At 37.7% G+C, this 27,598-nt stretch overlaps 2 protein-coding genes across 2 annotated transcripts in view; one reads left to right on the top strand and one right to left on the bottom strand.

Annotated features, from left to right (window-relative positions):
* Positions 1 to 27,598, top strand: part of LOC144664110 (dynamin-like protein 2) — a 125,151-nt gene that overhangs the window by 17,155 nt on the left and 80,398 nt on the right. The gene's annotated exons all lie outside the window — the stretch shown is intronic.
* On the bottom strand, positions 2,426 to 26,404 carry LOC144663386 (uncharacterized). The gene is made up of 8 exons (XM_078524308.1): positions 26,228 to 26,404; positions 23,909 to 24,116; positions 20,960 to 21,279; positions 20,280 to 20,420; positions 16,974 to 17,296; positions 6,995 to 8,140; positions 5,269 to 5,536; positions 2,426 to 2,833 (listed from the first exon to the last, which is right to left on the bottom strand). The coding sequence occupies exons 1-8, from the start codon at positions 26,402 to 26,404 to the stop codon at positions 2,426 to 2,428; spliced, it is 2,991 nt and encodes a 996-aa protein (XP_078380434.1).

Raw genomic sequence — 27,598 nt, 5'->3', positions numbered from 1 at the left:
ACATTTCTCTTAAACGAAATGAATATCCCGAGGACTGGAAGCTAGCAAAGGTTTTCCCTGTATTTAAAGCAGGGGAAAGAAATGACCCAAACAATTATAGACCAATATCTGTTTTATCGACGATATCTAGAGTCTTTGAAAAGTTAGTCTATGAACAAATCTACAACTATTTACTTAAAAATTAGTATATTAGATCCTCGTCAATCCAGCTTTAGATCGCTCCATTTAACAGTTACCGCCCTCCTCGACCTTACCAATCAGTGGTGTTTTAATATAGACAGGGGGCTTGTCAGTGGAGTTTTATTTTTAGATCTAAAGAAAGCCTTTGATACGGTTGACCACCAGCTATTACTTACAAAATTAGAATTTATTGGTATTCGTGGCCATGCGTTAGAATGGTTTAATTCTTATTTAACAAACAGATATAAGTTGTATATGTAAACGGTGTACACTCCGAAAAAGCCATTCTAACGTGTGGAGTTCCCCAGGGTTCGATACTTGGGCCACTCTTGTTTCTAATATATATAAATGATCTTGCCAAAATAACGGATTACGCTACCACAAGAATGTATGCAGATGATACTAATATGACTTTCACTGCGTGCAGCATCCCTGAATTACAAAATGAAATGAGTGTGGATTTACTATTTCTTCAAAATTGGCTTATAGCAAATAAACTCACTTTGAATGTTTTAAAAACTGAATATATGTTAGTTGGATCTAGGCAACGGATAGCGACTTTCACCCAAGGGCTTAATCTCTCTTTAAACGGAATTTCGCTAAGACAAGCACACAGTAGCAAATGTCTAGGTATAGAAATTGACAAGTTTCTGACATGGGACTCTCATATTTCTAGTGTCTCGAAGAAAGTATCATCTGGTATAGGTGTCATTAAAAAGATTAAGCCTTTCGTTCCTACAGCCAACTTACTAAGCGTTTACCAGTTGTTGAACCATACTTTGACTACTGTAGCATTGTATGGAACGATATAAGTGACCACCTCAATGACAAATTACAAAAGTTGCAAAATCGTGCTGCCCGAGTGATCACTGGCGCAGATTATCAAATTCGGACAAATGAGTTATTTAACAAACTTTGCTGGTCTAACCTTAAAGAAAAGAGAAACAAACAAAAAGCTCTCATGATGTTTAAAATCATGAACGGTATGACTCCAACCTATTTAGAAGACATTTTTTCAAGAAACATTGGCAGTTCGGTATATAATCTTAGGACTTCAGGAAGGAACCTAGCCTTACCTGTAGTTAAAACGGACTACTTCAGAAAAAGTTTTGCTTATACTGGAGTCATGATCTGGAATGCATTACCAGACGATCTGAAATACGAAAAATCCATGGAGTTTTTAAAAAGAAGCTAGAATCTTTCAATCTCTCTGTCGATTTTTAGAATAGTTTGTAAACACGTTTGATCCTTTTTGTTCATAGCTATTTATATAGATAATTGTATATTAACTTATATTGTAATCTAGTCACTATTTTTTAATGACGGCTTTTGTGAAAAACAAAAGTGCAATTATTTGTAATTTTTGAACAAAGCTACCGTCGTTAAATAAAGTTTTCTATCTATCTATCTATCTATCTATCTATCTATCTATCTATCTATCTATCTATCTATCTATCTATCTATCTATCTATCTATCTACCTACCTACCTACCTACCTACCTACCTACCTACCTATCTATCTATCTTTTTATCTATCTATCTATCTATCTATCTATCTATCTATCTATCTATCTATCTATCTATCTATCTATCTATCTATCTATCTATCTATCTATCTATCTATCTATCTATCTATCTATCTATCTATCTATCTATCTATCTATCTATCTATCTATCTATCTATCTATCTATCTATCTATCTATCTATCTATCTATCACACAACTTGTAAGAGGTCTCGCAAACAATGCAAATCCGGTACCAACTGTAGGTGCTGTTTGGAGGATCACTAAAGCGATCGTGGACTCTTGAGATAAATTAAATAAAAGTGGAAATGTAATGGTCAAGAGGCCAACTCCAAGATTGCTAAGTTGGTTTTATTCGCTCGAATAAAACCAACTTAGCAATCTTGGAGTTGGCCTCTTGACCATTACATTTCCACTTCTATCTATCTATCTATCTATCTATCTATCTATCTATCTATCTATAATACCTTTGAAATATGGTATGGCTAAAAAAGCTAAGTCAAAATATAATGGAAGAATTCAATGGTGTATCTGTAATAAGGACACCGTATAACATCCGTATAACTGGAGTTCAGGTTTCATCGGCATACAGGTGGTAATCATGTTTTACCTACGTTAACGCAAACAAAAAAAACGAGATAGCTACCCATTGCCACTGAAAAATAGTCCTGATACGGGACATTAACACTCTAGTAAACTGTTCCATTTGCCACTGTTAAAATCACACTAGAAGTACGACCTGTTTATATAGTTCAGTGGTCTTTTGGTGACAGTTCTGAGCTGAAGGGCGTTCCTCTGGGTTTTTATGCCAGCACTGCTCCATCAGTTCTTTCCAGTGGCGTGGAGGCTTTTTGCAGCCCTCTACATCTTTCGGACGATAGCCATCATCTACCAAGCTAAAGAAAGCTGCAAGCGTTTCTAGCTTAACTTCAGCGAAGGCCTGCTGCCCATACCACGTTTCCCACAGTATTAGTCCAAAGCTGTATATGTCTGCTTTGCTGTCATACACCTCAGAATGAAACACTTCCGGTGCGATGTACACAGGGGTTCCCGCCAAAGTGCCAGTGATGTCCTTTGCTTCTTTAGAGACTCCAACATCAGTAATCCTCACTGAATTCCCCTCTGACAACTTCAACAGAAATGAAAAATGTATATACCATAGTCTCATTCACTTTTCAGCTATCTTATTGTGTTTTTGTACTTTTATATTATTTACTTTTTGTGAATCATGAAATTTCCTCCCCCCGTAGAAAAACGTCAAGGGGAACAGGCTTGCCATAATGACACAAATATTGGGTAGTAACAGAAAAGATTGCATCTAATAGGCCATTTCCGAGTTACCCTTTGCCTCCGTTTCAAAACAAGTCTACGTGTGAAATCATTCAAATTGAAATGAGTTTCACCTTCATGTCCATTTTCATGCAGATCAAACTCATTTTCATTTGAATGGTTTCGTAGGTAGGCTCGTTTTGAAACAAAGGCAAAGGGTAACTCGAAAATGGCCTATGAGCTAGGGCCGATTCGCAGTAGCGGACAAGTTTGAAATGTCATGACATTTTTGACAAAAACAAAGCCAGAGACATCTTAAATGGAACAAAAGGTGAAATAATTAGTACAATAGCTTTTGCACCTCTGTACATTTCTCAGCTTGGCCGTCATGGGCAAACGTTATATATGCAATATCATGCGGTAAGAAATTCCAAGACAATTCGCATTTAAAGTACGGTACGCGTATTCTCAGGCAGTGGAATAATGAGCCGTCTCAAGATGACATTTTCCTTTCTCATTCTTACATTGGGCAAACACTTCGCTTATAAATATGCTTTGCCTATCGCGGAAAGATTTTGCGGCTGAATTATGTTAGTGAGAACCACATCACGGTGCATACTACAGCAACAATTTTTGAGTGCGTGTTGTTTTTAGGTGCAACTTGGGCCAAACACAATAGCCAATCGATTATTATTATTGAAATCTGGCATTACAAGGTGCATAGGAATGCGGATTGTCATAAATTGTCCTGTCTAGAGGCAGGACGACGGTCCCTTTGAAGTTTTGTTCGTTTTGACAAAATTTTTGCCAGTCCAGACAAGTTGCTTGCACTTATTTTTGGGATTGTTTGACAAATAAAAATGTATCGCGCGTGCAACGCGGACCAATCATAAGACAACTGCTTCTTTTTTTCTTTTTTCTTTTGTCTTTATTGTCATGAATTGTTGGACAAGTTTTGCGTCTTAAAAAACGTATTCACACTTGTTCTCTGCAACAATTGTCACTTAAATGATGCAATCTACAACAGTCGACTCCCGATAACTCGAACATCGCGCTAACTCGAACCAAGGTCGATCGATTTCCCCGAGATTTCCGTCATACATTTACTGTAATTTTACCCTCGGTAACTCGAACCCTCGATAACTCGAACCTCGCGCTAACTCGAACCAATTTTCGTTTCCTTTCAGGTCATTTTCTATATAATTTAATTTACCCTCGATAACTCGAACCATGTCTGTCAATACGTGGCAGGTCAACGCAAAAAACTGTACTGTAGTCAAAAACATTGAATTTATTTTGAAATAAATACGTACACGAGTCAGAGCCGCCCCGAAATGCCCTTCAAAACACGAACTGTGCCACGCCATTGACGTGCTACAGACGTTTAGTTTAGACGCCGGATTCTTTCAAATCCAACCTTAGAAAACTTTCAAGGATAATTGATAGTAATAGATTAGTTGAAAAGCGTCAGGGTGTATTCAAGTAAATCGCCAGAGCACTGTAGCAGTAGCCCGACGTTGTTCTCTTTGAAACCTGCAAAGTTCACAGTACCCGGACTTCTCCTGCTGCTTTGCTTTGTTTTCTTGCACATTACGTTACGTTATGATTCACATCATAATTTTCACTCGGCTTCTCTATACTCTTAATTTGTTCACCGGCTGTATGAACAGAAAAACAGTAAACACCGTTTTTTCCCTATTTTTGGTGATTTTTTCTCAACTTCTGATAATTCGAACTCCCTATAACTCGAACCTTTTTCAATTTCCCTTGAAGGTTCGAGTTATCGGGAGTCGACTGTAATTGTTACAAAACTTGTCCGCCAATGCGAATCGGCAATTAGTAATGCACATGTAATTGACAGTAGAACAGTCGATGTTAGCCGTTGGACCCCTCGAGCTCTGAATTTCATTGACTGCTGGATGAAATTGTTGACCTTACATGGAAAATCAATATGAGTTCCGATGCTAACAAAATAATTTCTAAATTCAGTCAGGGTTAAACTAATTTAAAATCGACGAAAAACAGGTCTCTAAACTTAATCTAAATCTCGGTAACTGTCAGACAAAAAAATTTTAGCTGAGCGGTGTGTGATAATATCAACTAATTTAAACCAAAATTTTATCAACCACAATCTAAATTAAAAACAACTTTAAACAACTGACTCCATCACTCGCGGGTCAAACGTGACTCGAAGTTAAAGGGGAAAACTTAAGGGGAATTCTGTCAGCACCCCCCTTTCCCGTTTACTACGGTGAGGGTTCCTATGATACGCATACACAAAAGTTTATTTCATACCAAGATGTTGTCTAACTTGAGGTCTCTGTGGACAACTCCTTTTTCATGGATAAACACAAGAGCACCAGTGATCTCTCTCGCCCATCGGCATGCTTCTCTCTGGACAGCCGGATTTCTGGATTTTGCAGGAACGGCTTCTGGGTGATCAAAGATGTGACTCTTCAAGGTTCCTTTGCACTTTTCCATTACCAAGATCATTCTGACGGTGTCCATTTTTAGGAGCAGGGATGTTCCATAAAACTTTACGATGTGAGGATGGTCTAATTTTCTGAACAGATGAAAAAAATTAATATAGGATAAAGGTCAATCCGCGAGCTGCATTAATACATCATTCTCCTAAGACTCTAAATGTTTAAATTGCTAGAAACCTTTTTACCCTCAGACAGCTTTTTTGCGGCCACTACCTTCGGAAATTCAAAATGCTGTATTTTCAAAACAAAATACACTACAGGACTGAGAACTTGCAAAAAGATTAAGTTCTAAATCATCTTCATTCTAGTGTAGATACAAATTAATGATAATGATAATGATAATGCATTTGTATAGCGCATTTTCCATATGTGTATGTTCGCGATTTTGAGTTTAGAATTTTATGACGTCGCAAGAAAACCAAGAATAGCTTCAGCCATTTTTCGCTTATAAAGCTTTTACTGGACATCAAAACCGAGCAAAGGTGAACATATTTATTTTGAATTATGCCTATGTTTTGCTTGTATTTGCGATTAATTTGATTTAAATAACAAATACAATGGTAGTACTTTTGGTCACACATTCGAAAGCTGGCGTGATTTTGTGCCGTTTTTATACGATTTTGAATAATTTTTTGACAAGCGCTAAATCATTGGCCCAAAACAGACTTTACATATTTTGGAAGTATCATCCTTCTATAGTTGAAATACTTATATCTCAAGGAATTCCGAGATATGGCACATGGTGAAAATGACGATTATTTTGACCGACCAACTTTCATGGCGCGTGAGAATAGTCTGGTTTTGTTTACCGTTAAATAAATAGATTAAATCAAATCTCTTGAAACTGTGCTTCTTTGGACAAGGAAGAGTCATGCAATAAACCGGTTGAATTAATTTTTTTCTTTGCTTGATCGTTTTGATATGCGAATCGAATGAAAATGGTCGATTTTCACCCCAGTTTGGAGCCTCTGAATCGAGTCTAGACGCGGAATCGAGAATTTTGTTTTTCTCAGAAAAATAAACATATTTGAAGAAAAAAAACAACAACATAGCGTTTTTAGTTTTACTAAGGGCTACCTATATGCAGAAAATGAGCGAACTCTTTAATTGTTTTTGTCTTGCCTCAAAAAAATATTTTTGCTTGATTTTTCTGGAACTAACAAACATCGTTGGTGTGCGAGAGCGAACTTTCACGGTTTATTACCCGCGTAAATTGGAGTTTCGTTGTTTAGGTAACTGGAAACGGATAACAACACTTGTACTTCAATCAATTGATACTAACACGCCCATATAAGTTGATAACTAATTAAGTAATAGTATCAAACAAATTGCCATACAGTCAACACGCTACCGTGAGCATGGACAAAATAAACGTAGTAAATTTACAGTTGCAATCTAGTTTCGAGAACTTGTGCCACGAGCACGTCGCACATCATTTCCTTCGTGAGTCACCATCGCCAGAACGAAAAACAATTAGCTTCCTTACCTTTACTTAATAAACTAAATATGGCATATTTACATATAAATTTGCTCACCTCAAAAGTTCTACTTCTGCCATGATAAAGCTTGCATTTTGAACATTGAAAACGTCGTTGCAAACCTTCAAAGCTACAGATTGCTCCATTCCATGCCTTTTCAGTTTTCCTTGGTACACAGTGGCAAACGCACCACGGCCAAGACAAAAAGAGATGTCTTCTTTCCAGTCCAAATCCTCACTTTTGATATCAACGGCACGGATTTCCTTTAATCCGAATACTGCCAAATGCCCTCTGATATCAGAAGCCTCTTCAACTATTGGTTGGTAGAGTTCTTTTATCTCTTCCTGTGATCGCGTTTCAGCGACGAGTTGTTCACACAACATCTTGTCAGCGCGGATTAGTTCTGGAATACGGGCTTGAATTTGCTTCACACACAGTACAGCGTCCTTCAGTTGGTCCTCCATGAACGGCTTCAGCACTGCTATGCCTGTTGCAGTATCGAGATAAGCTGCGGATGCTTTAGTCATAAACGCACACTTGTCGTTTTCATACGTCTTGAGCATTCTGTTGCCTTCTATCTTTTCTTTGATCGCCATGACGCCAATAACAGGGACACTGACCACCAGTGCAGCTAGGGTAAGTGGAACCCAGATCGGACTTGTGACGCCAAGAACAACCTTTTGTGCGGTGGTAAAGCTAACATCAAATGGAACACTGTTTGGAAGATTAGGGTCATCGGCTGTGACAGCTCCTTGGAGATTCCGGAGTTCGCCCTCAACAAAACTGTATCGCTGCTGAAAGTGTTGTAAAAGGGACTCGCGCGTATTTGCAATTACTTGGTTATCTTCTTCCCAATGCTCCACAATTTCTGTCATCCTGCATGTGAACGCTTCAATCATTTTGCTCTCTGTCTCTTTCCAGGAGCCTTGTACCTTTGGAACTTCGTCCAAGGTCCACAAGGTAAAGCGATCTCGTACTTCATCCGACTTTAGATACTCCGAGAGCTTCTTTGTAGCCGACTCTAGGTGTGTCTTCATAAAGTGAAGAAGATCCATCATCACTGCGTCTTCCTTTTTTTCAATCAAATACAGGCGGACAATAATCTTGCTAATTCTCTTGATGCCCTTCTCGCGGTCTCTGAAAGCGTTCTTCACGAAAGCCTTTGCTTGATAAGTAACTCGTGAAAGAAGATAATCCAGCCATCTTAAAAAATGAAAGCAATGTCCTTTAATTTGGTTTTCGCACATATGAAAAAAGTGCATTTTTTAAGCGTTCAGCATAGTGTTGATCATGAAAAAGTACAATAAGTTCTAAAATTAATATTCTCAACTGGAATAGCACCTGAAATATATAAGAGTGGTTCGGAACAAAATTAGAGATATATACCTTACAAAATGGGGTATTGAATGGTCTTTGCGAACATTTGCGAGCATGCGAGCATTTGTTAGCATGCGAGCACGAGCATTGACAAAAGTAAGCCTTGCGAGCAACGAGCACTTTTCAAAAAGCTACCTCCAATAAACACCGAGCATGCGAGCACTTTCAAAAATATGCGATCACGAGGAAACGAGCACCCTCTAAAATTTTGCGAAGAAGAAGCCTAGAAGAAGCCTAATTTAGCAAGCACTGTAAAATTTGGATAGACCATTCATGAACGTTTTTATTTTTTTCCTACTTTAATTTGTTTGGAAAAGAAATCAAGAAAAATCGTGTTGCAAAATCTATGTTGTATACGCGCGGATTTGATTTCAATGATGAGTTCAACTCCATCGACGAGCACGAGTGAAGAATTCTGTTTGCTATTTAATTCGGAATAAAATAGGATCGTTTGAAATGAACCGTACTCAAGAAAGGTTCAGCATATTTAATTTACACTCCAGAGAATGAAGAGAATGTAAATGAAGTCATAAATATAGCACAAATATGCCACAAAGCTTAACACATTAAAATCGATTTCGGCTTCCCGGACAATTTCCGATAAATGTTTTGAAAAGTCCTGAAAGAAACTCTGCTCGCAGGGTGTTAAGCCTATTTCTCTGGCTCAAAAATACTCTTTGACTGAAAAGCAGTTTTACAAGCTATTAACACTTGTATTTAACAAATTAATAATCTCTGCATTGATTCCCAGCAGAATTTTATTTTGATAAACAGTGCCAAACTGAATGAAATGCGAAGTGTATACTGCGTACGGCACAATATTGTGATAATTAATTTGTCCGTTTGGATCAAAGAATCACATTTCCTTGAATGACGGTAAATAGTGTTTCGTTTTAGAAAAAAGTGACGGATAACCAAGGCAGTTTAACCCATAGATGGAGTCTGAAAACCGATGAAGTTTACCGCAATGGCGTAAAAATCATTGTGAACTGCACAAACAACGGCAAATTATAAACTACGAACGGTAAACTACAACTCGATTTTATTGAGAAAGAAATGAATACTTGCCTTTTGAAGAACTTCAAGGCCTTTAATTCCTCTGCTTTTTTGTCCTTTCAAATTTACAGCGGTTGGTAAACAGCTATTTCGATTTTGGAGAGCAAACCTTTCTGAAAACCAATGAAGTTTACCGCAGGCGTGAAAATCATTGTGAACTGCACATGCAAACAACGGCAAACTACGAACGGTAAACTACAACTCGAGTTTGTTGAGAAAGAAATGAATACTCGCCTTTTGAAGAACTTCAAGGCCTTAAATTCCTCTGCTCTTTTGTCCTTTCAAATTTACAACGATTGGTAAACAGCTATTTCAATTTTGGAGAGCAAAACTTTCATGTGTTTTTAAGTCCGAACCTGCAAAATGATTCGCGCCGTGAGCGGTCCGTACGCGGGGTCCGGATGGGAAAATCAGGACCGCTGGAGCGCGCGCAATTAGCCAATCAGATTCAAGGATTGAGGATTCCGGACCGCTGAGATGCTTGAGAAAAAAATAATGAATTATATTTTAGTATTTGAGTAGCTGTTATTACATTTCTCAGTGCTTTGACATACATACGAGCGAAAGGGTCATTATTCATTGTGTTCGCTCATGTGTCGACCCTTTCGCCTCGTTCGGGTACCTGAGAATATTATAGCAGGCTCAACTGCAAAAACAGCTATTGATATTTTTTTATCATTGTAAATTATTTGTGAAGATCCCCACGGGGAAGCTAATAAATTTTATCGAATTGTTTTGCAATCTAAGAGGCTGTCTCTCTAAAAGTGTACTGCTATAATTTTAACAAAGCAAGAGAGAACTACGTCTATTTTATGGGCTGTAGGAGTTTCAAGCAATTTGAAGTTAATCTATAGGTATTCCATAATGCTATTCACCACTACGTAAAGAGGTTCGCGGGACAAGCCGAAAATTGGTCATTTTGTGGACCACTTTTCTCAGCTGGCGGATGAGATCAAAAGATGGTATTAACATCGATGTAAATTTTTTTAACTTTCCCTACAAGAATATGTAAACAAATGTTAACGAGAACACCTTTTCTGGATACGTCGGAGGAATAATTTTTCTAATATCATAGGTGACAAATTACTCCTTAATTTTGGTGCGAAATTTTAACGTTAATTTCTAATTTCACATGTGAAATTATAAAATTGCCATGGCAACGTAGTCAGCGGCAAGATGGCGTCCGTAATAAAAACTGTTTTAAAGCTTAAACTTTGTACATTTTCGCTTGAATTTCATCTTAGCCAGCTAGCCTTGGCCATGTAATAAAACTTTTGATGATATTTTATATTTCAAAACGTCCAAACGACTTTTAGACTTAAGCCAATCTACATGAATGGCATCGAGCGGATTTTTGAGCGTTTTACACGGGCCCTGCTTTCAGTTCATTCAAGACGAACTACGGTCATAATGTGAGAAATAATTGACAGTTGATTCACCTTTGAAACTTTCTGTCAACAGCAAAAAGGAATCTCAAGAAGATTTTCTTCAAAGACTAAAAAACCTTGCGAGCTTGAGCAAAATGTATGCTTTCAACTTTTCAAAGCTCGGAGTTCGTGATGCAATATACCAGTCAAAAACCTATGATTGCAAGCGTAATTTGTCACCTATGATATTAAAATGTAATCAAATGGTATACTCGTGAAATTAGGAAATAATTTCACTTGCATTTTGTCAAAATGCTACTAATTTCCCTCGCCTAAAGGCTCGGGAAATTATAAGCGTTTTGACAAAATGCGCGTAAAATTATTTCCTAATTTCACTCGTCTTCATTTGATTACCAATACTAATTGTGAGAAATTACCAAAAATAACACCAAATCGCTATTTGTTTAAACATAAACTACCTTGGACCAAAAGCCTGTCTTACATCAAGAAAACTACAGGAAAGTACACTGGAACATTTTGAAATAGAAATAAAATAAAAATAAATGAAATAAATTACCTTTAATTAGACACGGTAAGCATTAAAGCTATAAGCTTTTGGGGCCGTGTATACCAGATCGAATTGGAATTTGGAAGTGTTGGTTTTTGTGGAGGGAGGAAAACCGAAGAACCCGGAGAAAAACACTCGGAGCAAGGACGACAACTAACAACAAACTCTACCCGCATATGACGCCGAGTCCGGGAATCGAACCCAGGCCACATTGGTGGGAGGCAAGCGCTCTCACCACTGCGCTTTCCCTGCTTCCCCTAGTTCGCCAACGGCTCTTTAAATATTCATCCAACAGTGAAATTCGATCCAAACCAATCTGTTTAATTTTACATCACAATGGTGGTCAGAATTTTATTGAATCTCGTTTTCAATCATATTTTCGAATATTTGTACACAAAACAAATAACCTGAAGAAGCTATTTTTGCTGTATTTAAGTTCATGCTATGTTTGAGCTTTCAATGCGCACTTAGCATGCAGACGGAGTTCACTCGCGATTCACTCCACTGGTCCACTAACTTAAATTCATTTTCTGAGATTGCTGGACTATAAATTGACTAAGTTTACCTGAGTTCCAAAAGGTTTATCCTGCCTTTTTCCTTTTTTGTTTTGCTGTTGGAAGTGCATTTGAAGAACTTGTGCGGTTATTAACTCTGGTTCTGGCCCATTCTTTCACGCATCGCTATGGGCAACCTCGTTTGCGTTTACTCCTTGAGGTGGGGTACTCAAAATTTTCTTCTATGGGGAGGCTCCACCCCGAGGTCTACCCCTTAAAATACTCAAGCGAATCGACCATTCGGTGGCTCTGTTTGAGATATTTTGTAAGTTCCTTTCAAATAACTGAATTCTACCTCAAATAGCTGCAGCCTGAACAAAAGTACCCCTTTTGGGCGGAGAACGTCTAATTTTTATCCGAGGCTTAACATTCCTAATTTTTCGAAGATTTAAGCCTAAGATTTTCTTAAAGTTTTTTTTATACATTTTAAAAGCAAAGTAGTATTCGACAGCAAATTCACTCCAAACTGATATGTACATGTCCACGCCACCTTCATTGGTGATTACTATGTAAGTTCCAGGTTTGATCTGAATAAAGATCGATTCATTTAGTACATATATTTGCAAAAAAATTAAAATTTATATAGCGCTTATCCGTTTGAGTTCTAAGCGCTTAATTTTACAATGGTTAAAAAAAATAATAAAAATACACATCATTGCTTTACAAAATGCTAAGATATATCATAAGCTTGCTTAAAAAAGAAAGTTCTTTAACATAGATTTAAAAATATTTATATTGTCAATAGATCTAATTGCCATGGGCAGATCGTTCCACAGTCGGGAGGCAATGACTGAAAATGCTCTGAGTTCATATGTCTTTAAGTTGTAGGGTTCAATAGCAAACCGCTACTTGCAATTGTCAGAAGATGAGCGAAGGCGTCTGGCAGGTTTATAAACGCACAACATTTCTGTCAGAAAACTAGTAGCTAAATTGTTTAGTACCTTAAAACATACAAGATTATTTTTGAAAATTATTCTCTGCTCCACTGGTAACCAGTGTAGCTCCTTAACAGTGTTGGTAACATGATCGAACTTACGCAAGCAAGCGATCACACGCGCTGCGGCGTTAAAAATACTTTGCAATTTGTTAATTTCGTACTTAGGTAGGCCATATAAAAGCGAGTTGCAGAAATCCAACTTTGAACTTACAAAGGTGTGAACAAGAACTTCATATTTGTCGGTTACAACAAATAGGAAAAAACAACATTAAATATCACAAAAATTAGTAGAAATAAAATGTGCACTAAATAGATCAATCTTTATTCAAATCAAACCTGGAGCTAACATTGTAATCACCCTTGAACGTGACGTGAACATGTACATTTCAGCTTGGAGTGAATTTATTGCAAAAGGATTGCAGTCCAAAACTTACAATTTCATGCACTTTTAAGCCAAACGTTTTCTATTCAGCGAATAGAAACACAATGGGAGAACCAATCAGATACACGGATTTCCAATAGAAACGGATTTCCAATAGAAAACGGATGAGTTTTTACAAGAGCTCTGCTATTTTCGTGTTTCGATCGTCAAATAATCGGGTATTTTTTCCTACTCAATTGCGGATCAGACCTACGAACAATGTAAAGGCCAGAAGATTAGGGGCACTCATTGAAAAGGTTACCCTACTGACAAAAATCACCTCCCTCAAAATTCCCTCCCTAGAATCCGCCTTTGCTATCCAATCTGTTGTACACATATTAATTAGTACAGTCACTAGATAGTACCAGGCTGTTTAGCTCTCTTTATGAGTTCGGCCACCATTTGCTTTTGTTCAACTGGCCATAACGCTGTACCAACAGTATCTCCTGTCCCTATTCAAAATGCTTTTTTTAAAAAAAATGATAGTACCCTTAGTTTCAATGAAGCTCCCGCAAATGGGGATGAAATCGCGTATCAATATCTAACTGACAACATTTCTGTTTATACAAGTATTGGGTTTATTTTCAGTTTGAAAAATCTTACAGCGATATAAAGCAGCTTTTGCTGTATCCTGGGTGGACCTCCCTGATTTAAAGTTGCACCCAAATGGTAGCATTGGTGAATCCGGGGGGGGGGGGGTGAGGGAGGCGATTTATTTTTTCACAAGGATAGCTTTTTAATAAGGGCATCTAAGTTTCAAGCCCTCACCTTGAACGCAAGTCTTCATCCGCAAATAAATAGCAGAAAATACCGGTTATTTGACGATCGAGGCACGAACATAGCAGTACTAGTTTACGATTTTTTCGTAAAATTTATTTATCTGGAAATCCCAAATCAAGGATATAATGACCACTACTGATTAGCATCGAACAAAGGTTAAAATATAGCCTTGATTTAGAAGCGAATATTTCAATTTCGGGACCTAGCTGATAATTTTACCCTACACAACCGCAAAGTGTAGTCCTTTATCTGCTAAAATATACAAAATCAAATGTACGTTTTTAGCATTTAAAAGTTTTTTTTTTCGGACGTTGCGGTGGGTCTCGAAGGGGCAGCCGGGTATGTAGTTTTTGAAAAATCGTGCCCGTGAGTCACACAAAGTTTGTACAATTTGTGCAAAACCAAACATTGTAAAAACTCGCTTGGCATTTCCGACCAAAAATCGAAATGCTGAATTACTCTCGGGAGCTACAATCCTAGAGAAAAATCCATGGGACACTTAAAGAAATAGTGCTCAGTGACCATTCCCTTTGCATTAAGAACTCATTGTTTAATTTTCCGAGCCCCCCTTTCCCCCTAAAACAATGATGAGATATTGTCCCACGGTATGATGGATAGAAATCAACATTGAATTGGGGGTGGGGAGGGGGAGGTCAATACTATGTCAATTTTTCGTCGAATTGGTTAAGTGTCCCAGGACTTTTGTCTAGGATTGTAGGTTTCAATGATCATTTTTGTGGATATTGAATGTATTGATTATTCATGAATTTTTGACTGCCGGGTATCTAGTTTTTGAACAACCGTGCCCGTGAGTCGAGGACTTTTTAGTATGCCATAGCCAAGAGAATTCGTCCACAACAAAAGCAAAACATTATTTGGAATCGCTTCGCATTTCTGAACAAATATCGAATACTCTCGCAGGGTTTCAACTTCAATTTTTGTAGAAATTATTCTATAAGAGTTGACACCGGAGTCAGAGTACGAATTTTTGTCGAAAAATCGAGATTTTCTAGTATGCCCAAGCTCGAAAATTTCCTCAACCACAAAGCCAAAACTATAATTGAAATTGCTTGGCATTTTTAAGCAAGGATCTATAGTTTTAAGAAGGATTGGATTGGTTTTTCCGTGGAAATTCTAGAATAACTTTAGACTGCCGGGTATGTAGTATTTGAAAACACTTCCCGGCTGCCGGGTATCTAGACACAATGTATTTGTTTTGTGTACAGATATGACTTGAAACGAGATTCAATGAAATTCAGACCAACAATGCGACAAAATTTGACAGATTAGTTTGGATCGAATTTCACTCTTGAATGAATATTTAATGAGCCGTTGGCTACACTCGTCCTTCCAGTGAATTGAAACAGCGAACTATAAATTGGTATTGTATTTCTATTCCAAAATGTTCCAGTTCACGTTCCTTTAGGTTTCTTGATGTAAGACAGGCATTTGGTCCAAGGTATTTAAGGCTTTAAACAATTATTCCTCCGATGTATACAGAAAAGGTGTTCTAGACAACATTTGTTCAAATATTCTTGTAGCGGAAGGGTAAGACCTTACATTGATGTTACTGTCATCCAATGATCTTATCCGCCAGCTAAGAATGACCAATTTTCGGGTTGTCCCGCGAACCTCTTAACGTAGTGGTCAATAGCATTATGGAATACCAATAGATTAACTTTAAATTGCTAGAAACTCCCACAGCCCATAAAATAGAAGTAGTTCTTTTTTGCTATGTTAAGATTATGGCAGTACACGCTGTCCTTGTTTTGCACCGATTGCTTAAAAAGGTAAAAAATCGTGTCGGTAAAGGAAAACAATCGTGTTAATAATAAGCCTGGTGGTTTCCTGGAGGTCTCCTCGCCCTATCTACTTTAGTTATTTTGTAATAATTCATTTCAAAAGTGGCTAATAAATGATGATGATGATGATGATGATGATGATGATGATGATGAAATGGATTTCGGGTGCGGGCGAGCGACCACTCGTCAAAATTAATTTCAGCCCTAACGAAAAAATTAAAAACAAGAACCAAAATAATTTCTGTTTTATTACTTTTGTATAAAGGCCTTTCACCGCACAAAAAATCAGGCGATTTTATTTTTCGACCAGGAACAAATCGGACGGTTATAAGAGCGACAGCCTCTTAAATGTCTAACATGCCCTTATGAATGTGTTTGTAATCAGTGTGGAACACTGGCAAACAAAGCCTTGGCTTTGTGAGATGAGAGGGAGCATGTGTAGCACGAGTCATGTTTTAACGGACTTTAATAATAGGCTAGTAATTGCAAGTTCACTAACATGTTTCCTCTGGGAGAGTTTTTGCTCCTGTGGCGACATTTAGTCTAGGTAGATAACCCTGCCTTGGTAGGTTCTGAAAATTCCCTGGTCAGTTTTATTCCACCGTGATGGGTTTTGCCGCTCGCAAGAAAGAAATTGCCGAACTCATAACAAAAAAGACGATTCCCATACAGCATTTGTTCCGGCTCCAGAGAGGAATGATATTTTATTCGTCATTTGTCGCCGATTGACAAAGGCTTGTTTGAAGATTCATTCGCGCAGGATCATTCGGGATCACAATATTTGGTCCAATACTTAGAAAACATTGAACCGGCAATGGAGCAATCTGATGGGTTGATTTTTATTTATTGGCCTTCTGACGTGTAAATAAATATAGACACCGACTGGAGAAAAAAAGGTTGACCCTGTGAAAAGCATAAACCATGAACGATAAGACCAGACAGCATTGGTAAGCTCTCTAATATTCCTGTTAGTTATAATCAAGATATTTTTTCTTTGAGAGCTTTAAAAGCATGATTTATGCAACTGTCTTATTATAATGTTCATTCTGTCACAGACGACGACTACTTTTTTTCCGATCTCCCAGTTAGCATTTGGGTGGCATCGTTTATGGTTTATGCTTTTCATGGGTCAACGTTTCTGCAAGCAGGTGTCTATACACAAATAAATGCTTACTTCCAATGAATTTCCAGTTTGGCTTCAATGCTCTTTAAAACCATAGACTTTATATCATTCATCAGTTTGGAAAAATCTTCGGTGATAATTCCGTGGTCCTGTGCAGTACTGGCGTTCTTTGTTGACATATAGATGACCTGTGACTCTGGGACAAGACCAGGCCAGCACTTTTTCAGCTTTTTGATCACGTGATTTTGTACCTCTTCAATTTCTTTCTTTGGAACTTGGTCCCACTTGTTGCAGACGAACAAAGCACACTTGGACGGAAATTGTTCCTGTCTCTCAAGCGTCACTCTGCTTACTTCGCCAAGCAACTTTTCAAGCTGTAAATAAAAAATTATAGTGTGACTTGACATGTTTTGACCTGTCTCCATGTTAGCCAATGTTGCTGTAATTCTTCACGTTTTAACCGTATTGAGACCGTTTCATTTTGGTCATTTACGATTAAACAAAAGAATTACGTGTAGAAGTATTTTGCTAAGATCGCCTTATGACGTCGTAAAACTTAGGATTTCCGTAATTTCGACGTTTACATAACGTCAAGAAACCAGTAAAACTGGCTTTAAATTAATCAGAACAAAATTTCTTAAACCTAGAAGTCTACATCTCTGGTAATGGATCTTGTGCTATCAGATTCGCGTGTAGGTTATTTTTAGAACAAGTTTTGTGCATGTGCTGCTGCCGCAAATTACTTAATTATAAATTTTCTTATTAGCAAAGGTTGCATTCCCGTTGTTTGTTTTTTTTTTCGCCCTTCGAGCGCGCATTAATATTTAGTGAGTTATTACTGTAAATGGAAAACAATTTTTCAACGATAAATCGGAAGTTCATCCATCACAGACCTCATAAAACCAGGTCGATGATTTTCCTTTTTTTCGTATTATTTGTTGTATTATTTTGTCTTAGTTTTGATTTGATTTCTAAATCGATCGCCAGCTTCGGTGAAATGCTTGTTGGCAAGGTCACGCGTCATTGTCTCGCGCGTCGCGCGCGCAAGGATGTTCTAAAAATAGCATACACGCGCATCTGATAGCACGCACCACAATGCCAGATGTAGACTTCTTATCGGAGCTATTAAAAAATACTAAACTTATCTTCATATTTTAACGTTCCTACAAAGAAGTTTAGAATGTTCTTTAAAAATAACAGGAAATTCAAAATGTGGAAAACATGGATGTCAAAATGTGATTGTTACCCGGGCTGTTAACATGTCAAATTGTTACTAAATAAATCTCAGATAACAATAACAATTGCTTTTTCATTTGTCCCAATCTGTAGTCACTCAGAATGAAAACCGTGACGTTCGGACTGCTTACTGCTAGTCTAAATCAGGCGACGAGGCCAAGTACTAGTGAATATGCGTCACCATTAGTGTCACGATGGTTCGCTGTGATTGGTAGATTTCGATTGTGATTGGTAGATTTCTCTCTGTGTCTCTCTGGTGTGATTTTTAACTCAGAAAATGGAAAAGTCATTTCGGATTTCCTAATTATAGCACTACTGTTTATTTTCACGCCTTTCTTCTTTTCTTGTTTTCGTTCCTGAGCTTCCTGTTAAACATTTTGTTAAACAGCTGACAAGTGCCTAACGGTTGCGCATATATTGCGCATTAGTACTTGAGGGCTAGAGGCCGTGTTTCACTTCATTATTAATATCCTTTTTCGATTAGCATAATCATTTTTGAGTTCGAAATAGAAATACTCGACCGCCAAGATGTTCACAGGATCGATGAAGTGTACAAATTCTCAAATGGTTAAACCCTTCACATGATTAATTTTTAAAAACAAAAATACAAGTTGGGTTCAATACACAACGGTAAAATAAATGGATATGATCATAGCGAAATTATATAAACGCATGCCTTGAAAAGAAAAAGAAAAGGAAAAAAGATAAAAGATAAAAAATGTTAAAACTAAGAAGCTGTACATCTGCTTGGATCAACTTTCATATGTTAGTTCCGAGTTCAGTCGATCATAGCCATGTTGATTGACTATAGGTATTTTATCCCCATTACAGTTAAAAGGGTGTCATCGTCTGTGAATCATTGCCTTAACTCTAGAGTGTACCAGTGATAATTTCGATCAATAATAAATTTATAATAACTGCAGAAATTCTCGCGCGCTCATTGGCTAATTTTTATTGTTAATAAGAGGACAAACAAATTTTGCTCGATCGATGAATGAAAGCGAATCTCATCTTGTTTTGTTTGAACCAAGAACGCATTTTTTTTTGTGTTAACGTTCTGAAATTACGCTTGGACTTCTGGTATGGTGATCTGTCGAATGGAAACTTTGCCAGGCTTTTTTGAGTTGAACGGTGCTTGCGAACAAAAGCGAACTGTCAAGGTTCAGTGTACAAGCGCTGCAGAACTTCAGTCAGGAAAATCACCTTGCTAGCTACGAGCGATTGGCGAACACTCACTATTCACTATTGTCACTATTGTCGTTTTTGCTGTGTCCTCGAGGATCCACAGCTACTTTGATAATGTAATGACGAAATTCATGATCAATAGCAGGACAGACGCATGGAAAACTGTCGTCAATTTGTTAACTTGACGTCATTCCGAAGCGGGTAACTGCCGATCTCATGGGAGTTCTCAGTAGCGGCGGAGGTTTGGGTACGTGCGTTTGGGTAGGTATATATAGGTGTATATGTTTCTCGGATCAAAACTTTTCCGCACTTGTAGGGTACGCCATTCCCGGTTTTCAGAAGTGTTTATATTTTTGCGGTAAAGATTATTTGATTTCTCGGGGTTTTCTAAGGGACTGAGTGAGCTTTTCGTAATATATAGCTGTCTGAATTTTGGAGGGATTCGACTTTACGTAGTACAAGGTATGTGTATTAATGACTTGTATCATAGCATCAAATTATTAATGAAATAGTTGTACTGAATTAGTTTTTAGTTAAATTTAAGATAGGTGTCCATAATTAGTTGAGGGAACTATTCCTCTCAACTGACATTTCTGACACGTTAATAAAGTTATATTATGACTTCATTGACTGATTTATGTCATTCAATGAAAACTGCAAACTAAGGTAACCTCAGATTGAGACTATTGCAATGCCATGCACTCTCTAATAGGATGATGGTCTGCCTTGTCATGCTGGCCAAAACACTTACCAGTACCAAGTATTCATTCACATTCTTTGGTTGACCTTAAAGGCATATTGAACGAGTAAAGTGCTTTGCATCACAGCACACAGCACAAAGACTGCGTGTAGGGTTCCCCACAAACTTTAATGTCTGCTAATACCCTGCTTTTCCCCATTTGCAAAGATGAAACACGGTTAAGTTTTAATACTCACCCTGTCCTTCTGAACACCTCCAGAGTTGGCGCTGTTAATGACATAAATGAATGCAAAGGCTTGTGGCAGATACTGCGTGACTATCTCATCCATAATTTCAGACTCACCGACACCAGGACTGTCGATAATAACCACGCCCTTCTAAAATAGACAATAGTGGTTTTCAGTGACACATAGTAATTGTTTGTTAGTTTTATAAATACATTAAATCTTAACTATTCAGTATGGATTGCAGGACAGATAAAATAAAACATCTTAAAAAATAATACAAAGGATTATTGCTCATGTATAAGGACACTGTGTATGTGTCCTCCGTATACCCTGTATAGCAACATGGCCGCCAAAGTTGTACTTAAAAAATTTTAATCAAATTAATATTATAGACATGTCGTGTATAAAAAGTTGATCGATGTATGGAAAGTATCGGGTTTTGTACTATGCATTTGAAGACCATGCTCAGCCACGTTTTTGCAACATCAAAATGCTGAAATCCAGAAAACAATTGAAGATATGAAAATTCGCCTCCACTTTTTTTCCTTCTGAAACCAAGCACATAAAACTGGTAGAGGAACAGTTTTATGGGATAATTTGTTCAGATTTTAAAATTTGCTCTGAAGCCCGATGCAAATCACAGGTATATAAGAAATGACTGGTAAAAACAGTAAGTTTAATGCAACTACCTTCAAAAGATCGTGAGGCCAAAATAGTTCAATCTTCTTGAAAATTGAACCTTTTTCTCGAACACTCTTTACATGAACATAAGGAGAAATCTGCTGAAGGTAACTTTGCTCTGTGGATTCCGCTGAACGTTCCACTAGAAAGAAGGACTTGGTCGATAATCCTGTTTCAGGATCCTTGTCTTTAAAGTGGGCTACAATTTTCCGTTGTTCTCCATATTTCAATTCACATATGGTGGAAGTTGTGCTGAGCAGAGAATATGGAAGAAGTTCCTCTCCCAGAATAAGATTTACCAAGCTACTTTTTCCAGAGCCTGTCTCACCTACAAATGTGTGCGAAATAATGTTTAATTACAACACGACAATCGCTGGACTCCCTATGAGATATTGATGCTTGCGAAACCGTTCATTTGAGGCTAGTTTTCACTCGCGACCGAGTCCGAGTGCGAGTCGTAATAAGAAGCACAGAGTGTTACAATTTAGTGAACATCAAACCAACAGAGTTGTAAGCAGAGCTTATGACTCCGTCGATTATGATCTAATGAAAACTAGATTGTCGGAGTAGCAAGCACAAAGGAAGCACTCGAAGGGCGTGAGAACTAGCATAGTGGTTGGTTTGTTCTTCCACTTCTGCTTGATAATCTAGTTCTCACTGGGTTATAAACGACGGAGTCATAACCGCAATCGGGAGGATTTGGAAACGCTCTGTTTCTGTCGACTTCGATTCCATCGAGCTTATGAATCCGCTTACGACTTTGATTTTTTTTTCAATTTTCATTAAGTCGTGAGCGCACTTACGATTACGATTACGACTCCGACTCCGACTCCGTCACTAGTAAAAACTAGCCTTTACTGTTGAAGCTACTCGTTCGACCACTCTTACAAGCGACCAGCTATAGCTACCCTCAGAGACCACCCTCATGAACCTATTTTTTAACCTTTGTAAGAGAAAACCTTACGTAGGCCACCGCGACCACATTGGTTGAGACTTACGAAATAGGCTTTGTCTTGGCTTTTTAATTTAAGTGACCAACTCTAATCATGAGAGACTAATTATATTGCAGTGCTGATTGATTGCAATCAGTCAGCACCGCATTTAAAATATATATGAACTATAAACATATTTAAGGTCGTATGGTGTGATGGTCCGGGCGAGAGTAGTTCTGAAAGGAACTGTTGTTGGTGGCTGACGTTTCGAAAACCAGAGCGGAAGTCATCTTCAGAGTCAATTGAAAAGTTGTTGTCAGTCAATGATGTTATAAGTCTGGTCCGTTGAAGTTGATTGCATGGTCAGTTTAGCCCTGATGTTATTGGCTGTAAGACTCGTGTAAAGTTTGTCAACAGCAAATAGTCAGTTTCGATCCGTCTATTGTTCATCTCCAGAACTCGCGGTCTTCGCGGACCTCCGAGTCCGCGGTTAGTATGTCCTGCGGTACATTGACCGTAGAAGCGAACGCAAGGATTACAAAGAAAATGTATGGAGAATGAGATGTTTAATTAAATATTTCTTGCCAAATTAACAAATGTAAAAATATGCAAGCGGAACACAATAGACTTGTGTATTAAGAACCACACTGTACAAGAATTGAAGTGCAGACTTCGAATTTCATTTGTATTCATGAACGTTTTCTGCGTACAGTTTTTGAGACCAAAATTATAAGGCGTACAGGAGGAATGTAAAACTTAAAGTTTATAAACAGAGATTATCGGCAAACTAAATGTGTTCGGAAAAATGTGCAAGCAGATTTGACATAACTATACATGAATCTAACTCACCAAACGATCTACATCTCCTTCCGATTAGATTTGATTTGTATTTTTGCCGTTAGAAAACCATAAAAAATCGCATAATGTAAACACCAGGCGGCAGTCCCGTTGAAATCGAAAACTCCGCTGTCTTTGAACTACGATATTTCAGCCGTCCTTGCTCCAATTTTGCTGCAAAAGCCATCATTTGAAAGCTTTTTTGCTCCAGTTTTATTATCGTGCAATATTTTGGACCAGTGGTTTGCCACTACACAAAATATTCCTCTATGTAGGCCTCATTCTTGTGTATCATCGTCGATGTATATGAGCCCAAAGTCAGGCTTTCGAATCAGCGGCAATTACCAAGTTTAACGTGCGGGTAATGTACGATGCATGAAAACTCGCCGACTACAATGTCCACGATTTCTAGCGATGGGTCATATTTAAGTCGTTCTGTTCCGTCTATTGTTAGTCAAATTAAGTGGTTCTGTTTGCGGTTCGTTTGTTGGTTCTCTTTATGTCGTGAATAAGTCGTTTGTAAGGTGCCGGTAGTTGCTGACATCTTTTGATAGGCGTCTGTTCTAAGGTTGTGTACCAGCTTACCAGAGTCAGTCGTTGAAAATAATTCGTACTGTAGGTTAAGCCTGATTCAACAGTGTCCCAGTTGATTTTGTGGTTAGTTAGTCGATGGTGTTCATAAATGTGATTGTTGACATCACCATTTCTCGTCGCTCGTTTGTGTTCAGAAAGTCTCGTGTTGAGGTTTCCACCGGTCTCTCCGATGTAGAGGGCCTGGCAATCGGAGCATTTGATCTTATAAATCGCTCTCTGTCTGTCGTTAGGCTCGTCCCTGTCCTTAACGTTGGTCAGTAAATGTCGTAACGTATTTATAGGTTTGTGAGCTACACGGATATTGTAGGGTAGTCTCAGAAGGGCACTTCTGAGTGGGTGGGTGGTCGTTTTAAACATTTCATGTTACAAGTTCGCGATCAGCCTCCACTTGAAATCCTCGAGTTGAGTCGGATACGATGATAATAATAACTGAGATAGCAGTATATGACAACCACTTAATGGGGACACTATAAAAATTAAAATTCTAAAACATACTAAAATAAGGATAAATTAATTTTAAATAGCTAGAAATTGGATAAAAATATTTACAAATGGATTCACGAAAAAGTTACTTTCCAATGTATCATTATTTACCTGCCACAAGAACAAAGTATTCTTGCTGTTTCAGTTGTTCATAGTGAGTTTTTATCTGTTCTGCTACATTGCCTATGTCTTGCTGCAGCAATTGCAGAAGTTTCTCATCCATTTTATTCAGACATTGCAAGCTTTCGGAGAAAAAATTCAGCAACACTTTCCTTTTCCTTTCATCTTCGTCCTTTGCTTGTGACAAAACGGAGAAAGCCTAAAAAACATTAAAAACAAAGTGAAAACAAAGATAAAAGAAAACAAGTTATATAGCGGGCTCAGACTCTGAGAGCTGTTTTAGCGCGGTTGAAAGCGCTGCAATTATGAGATCCTGGCGTGGTTGTAAATTACTACATGATCTGGCCTGTAACATTGTAACTAGGTTGCGTGTGATCGTCCGTGTCAAGATAGATTAATAAAACCAAACATTATGCAAAAAATCACGACAACAATCCTCAAACAATTTCAATATCTTTTAAACGTCTCCTTCCAAAGATTTATGCTCTTCTGGGCCTTCTGTGGAAGAATTTATGTAATCTTTTTTATTAAATTGCAGGGTTTTGTGTTACATGTGTTCAAACTCACTTAGCTAACTCTTCGCCAGATATGTTAACCGTTATTTTGCTAAAGCCGTATTTTTCCGGGATTTGGAGGAGCGGTCATTCACCCACCTGTGTCGTCATCAGTTTGCACGTCAGCAGATTCTGGTGAAGCGCAACTAATACAGATTGGATAGATCTTTCCACACAACTGTCCATTTTGAATAATGACTGCATTCTAACAGAGCTAACACATGTACTTGATCAAGGTCTCCTTTCTAGGGTTTACAGTTACAACTGACTAACACCAATACTTTTCCGGTCAGTAGAAAGGATGTACCGAATAAAAAGTAGCGAGAATAAGATGGCAGAGAGAAACAAAAAGAGAAGGAGCACGAAAAGATTCGGTACGGGTCAGCCAAAAAAGTCCAAAGTTTGGCTCCGGCGTATACACATGCGCCAAAGTAAAATATTGTATATTTTTACATGGAATCTTCATCAAAATCTTGCTGCAGTGTGAAAGAGTGCTTGTTTAGCAAAGGTTGGATAAATGTAGCATCGTAACACCGAAAAGAAAATTAACGGTTAAAAAACGGGGTTTGTTAGGAAAATTCAGCATTTAAAGGGTTAAGTTTCCGTTATGTTTAGGTTACTTCTAAACTTTTCGGAGTGGAATTTTGCAAAGTTGTAAAAAAAGGTACCAGAAGATAGCCTACTCTACTGGCTTTCATCTAGAAAAAATATATTTAAAAACGCATTTTACTTGCAGACTTGTAATGCCAATTTTCTGTTTTGCGTGACTAATCACCAAAGGTGTTATGAGAACCCCTTTGCGGTTTTACGGAAATGCTCACATTGCATCATTTATTTACCAAGAGCTCGTGTTTTATTTGTGGTCCATGCAATTGAATATGCGAGGCAAGTTTTTTAGAAAACGACCACGAAACGAGCAGGGCAGTCTATAATCAATAGTAATCCTACCCGTGTGAATTCATGGCGTTGATCAACACGCGCTTCGAGTTTTCTTAGGAGTTTCCACGCTCAGGCTAGTTGCAGTAAACATGCGTAGTAATGTCCAATTCTAAGAGAAATGGCAGCTCGTTTTCCAGAGTTGTGGAAGAGCAGTTTGATTTGTCTACAAGGCCCGCAAAATCAGCGGTAATTCAAAGAAGGCAACAAAAACTTCCATTAATGTACATGTATTTTGGTAATATCTGAAAGAAAGAGAATTGAAAGTTGACCAGCTATCCAAGGCGAAGCTATGCTTTTCTTCTGTATTACTTCAGCAAGGAAGCGAACGTTTCCCAGTTTCCGTGAAATTGCGCACAACAAAATTAGTTATCGAATGATAAAACAATTATGAACTCGGTTTTCGTAAAATATCGTAATTTGTCAGTGTCATTGATCTGTTCACCACTAACAAATGGCGATATTTTAGCTTATTTTGCTCGACCTCGTCCAAATATTGCTGAAATGTTCAGTGTTAAATGTTTACCTCGACTTCGTTTCCATAAATGTTTACCAACGTTCTCTTCGCCTTCAGCGAATGATTGTTCAATTTTGAAATTACACTAAGACAGTATTTCTAGTACTAGAAATCTGGGTAGTTCGTAAAATATACTGTTAAAAAAACTAATATAAAGTCACTGCGGAAAAGAGGCACATGAAGTTGCTAAATCGTTTTGATCAACTGTACTAAATTGTTTATTTTGGATGACAACAAATTCCACGATCGTTAAGACTCAGTTTAATGTGTGACTGAAGACTGACTGCATGAACCAGTACTTACCTGACCTGCTGTCCAGTTGGGCTCATTTTGTGACTGATTTAATTCTTTTCTTGCTCGTTCTTTCATCTGCTCCAAATTTGTTAATCCTCTACACGAAATACCAAGCGCCGCCATCGCTTCGAACATGTCCGATACATCGTCGATTTCCTCGATATTTTTGGTTTTGCTTAAAGCCATTTTTCCGGATTTCAGCGTATTTAAATTGCTGAAATGGATATAACATAACAGCAGATAGTAAAAACAAAACGCGAGGGGAGAACTCAACGGTAAGGCTTCTTTTGAGAAATAAAGTATTTCACTGGGGCTTCTTGAGCGTGACAAAGTAATTCTGAGAAGTACAAGTGGGTGGGGCCTATCGTATTTCATTAACGACTCAGTTTACACGTGTTGTGTTTATTTTTGTCGCCTTTCATTCGGGTTTATTTTTAAAGGGGCTTACCATCGGAATAGTTTTTTCGTTCCAAAAAAATGGTCGGGCTTGTTTAACAAAAGGAGTAAGCGTCTGAAAACAGTTATTGACGGACTTAAAAATCTGTTTATTAAGCTTTCGGTTAAAAATAAAGAGCAGAAACAAGTTTTGCAGTCACCATATAAAAATCATAGGTCTTATACCTTATTAATTTCACATTTTTAACTTTGTAAGTAGTTTTCATTTGAGGATAGCCTGCAGAACTGACGGTTTATTTTATTTTGCGGGCTGTTCTGCAGGCTAAGTGAAGACCTCCCTGAGAACCACTCCATGTGACGGGAGCTTCCTCGTAAAAAATTATCATCATCATCATCATCATCGCCGTCTTTGTTATTATTATTATTATTATCATCATCATCATCATCATCATCATCATCATCATCATCATCATCATCATCATCATCATTATTACTATTATTATTATTATATTATTTTTATTTTTACTATTATTATTATTATTATTATTATTATTATTACTATTATTATTGTTGTTGTTGTTGTTGTTGTTGTTGTTGTTGTTGTTCATGTTATTTGAAATATAAAATTTCATAATTTACAAAACAACTCCTGCACAGCCGGGGACTTCTCGGTAAAAAGAATGTTATATTTTAAAAGATTTAAATTAATTTAAAATGCCCATAAGCTTATAGACTAGAGGGCTTATTATGGAAGGAGTTTAACATTATATTATAGGGAGGCCGAAGACAACTTAGAGAAAGACGGTGGAAAAGGAAAGAAACAAGGCGGGGTGGACGAGCTGGGAAGTAGCCAAAGCGGTGGCACGCAACAGGGAGTGTTGTCAGAAAGCGTGACGGCCTTATGCGCCTACTGGCGCAATGGGTCATGATGATGATGATGAAGGTCATATATAATATATAATAAAAACAGTAGTTAATTATGTG

Source organism: Oculina patagonica, chromosome 8 (assembly GCF_052425735.1).
Source record: "Oculina patagonica isolate OP01 chromosome 8, crgOcupat, whole genome shotgun sequence".
Lineage (NCBI taxonomy): Eukaryota > Metazoa > Cnidaria > Anthozoa > Scleractinia > Oculinidae > Oculina > Oculina patagonica.
Note: the sequence above shows the minus strand (reverse complement) of the source record. Positions and strands in the feature narration are given on the sequence as shown.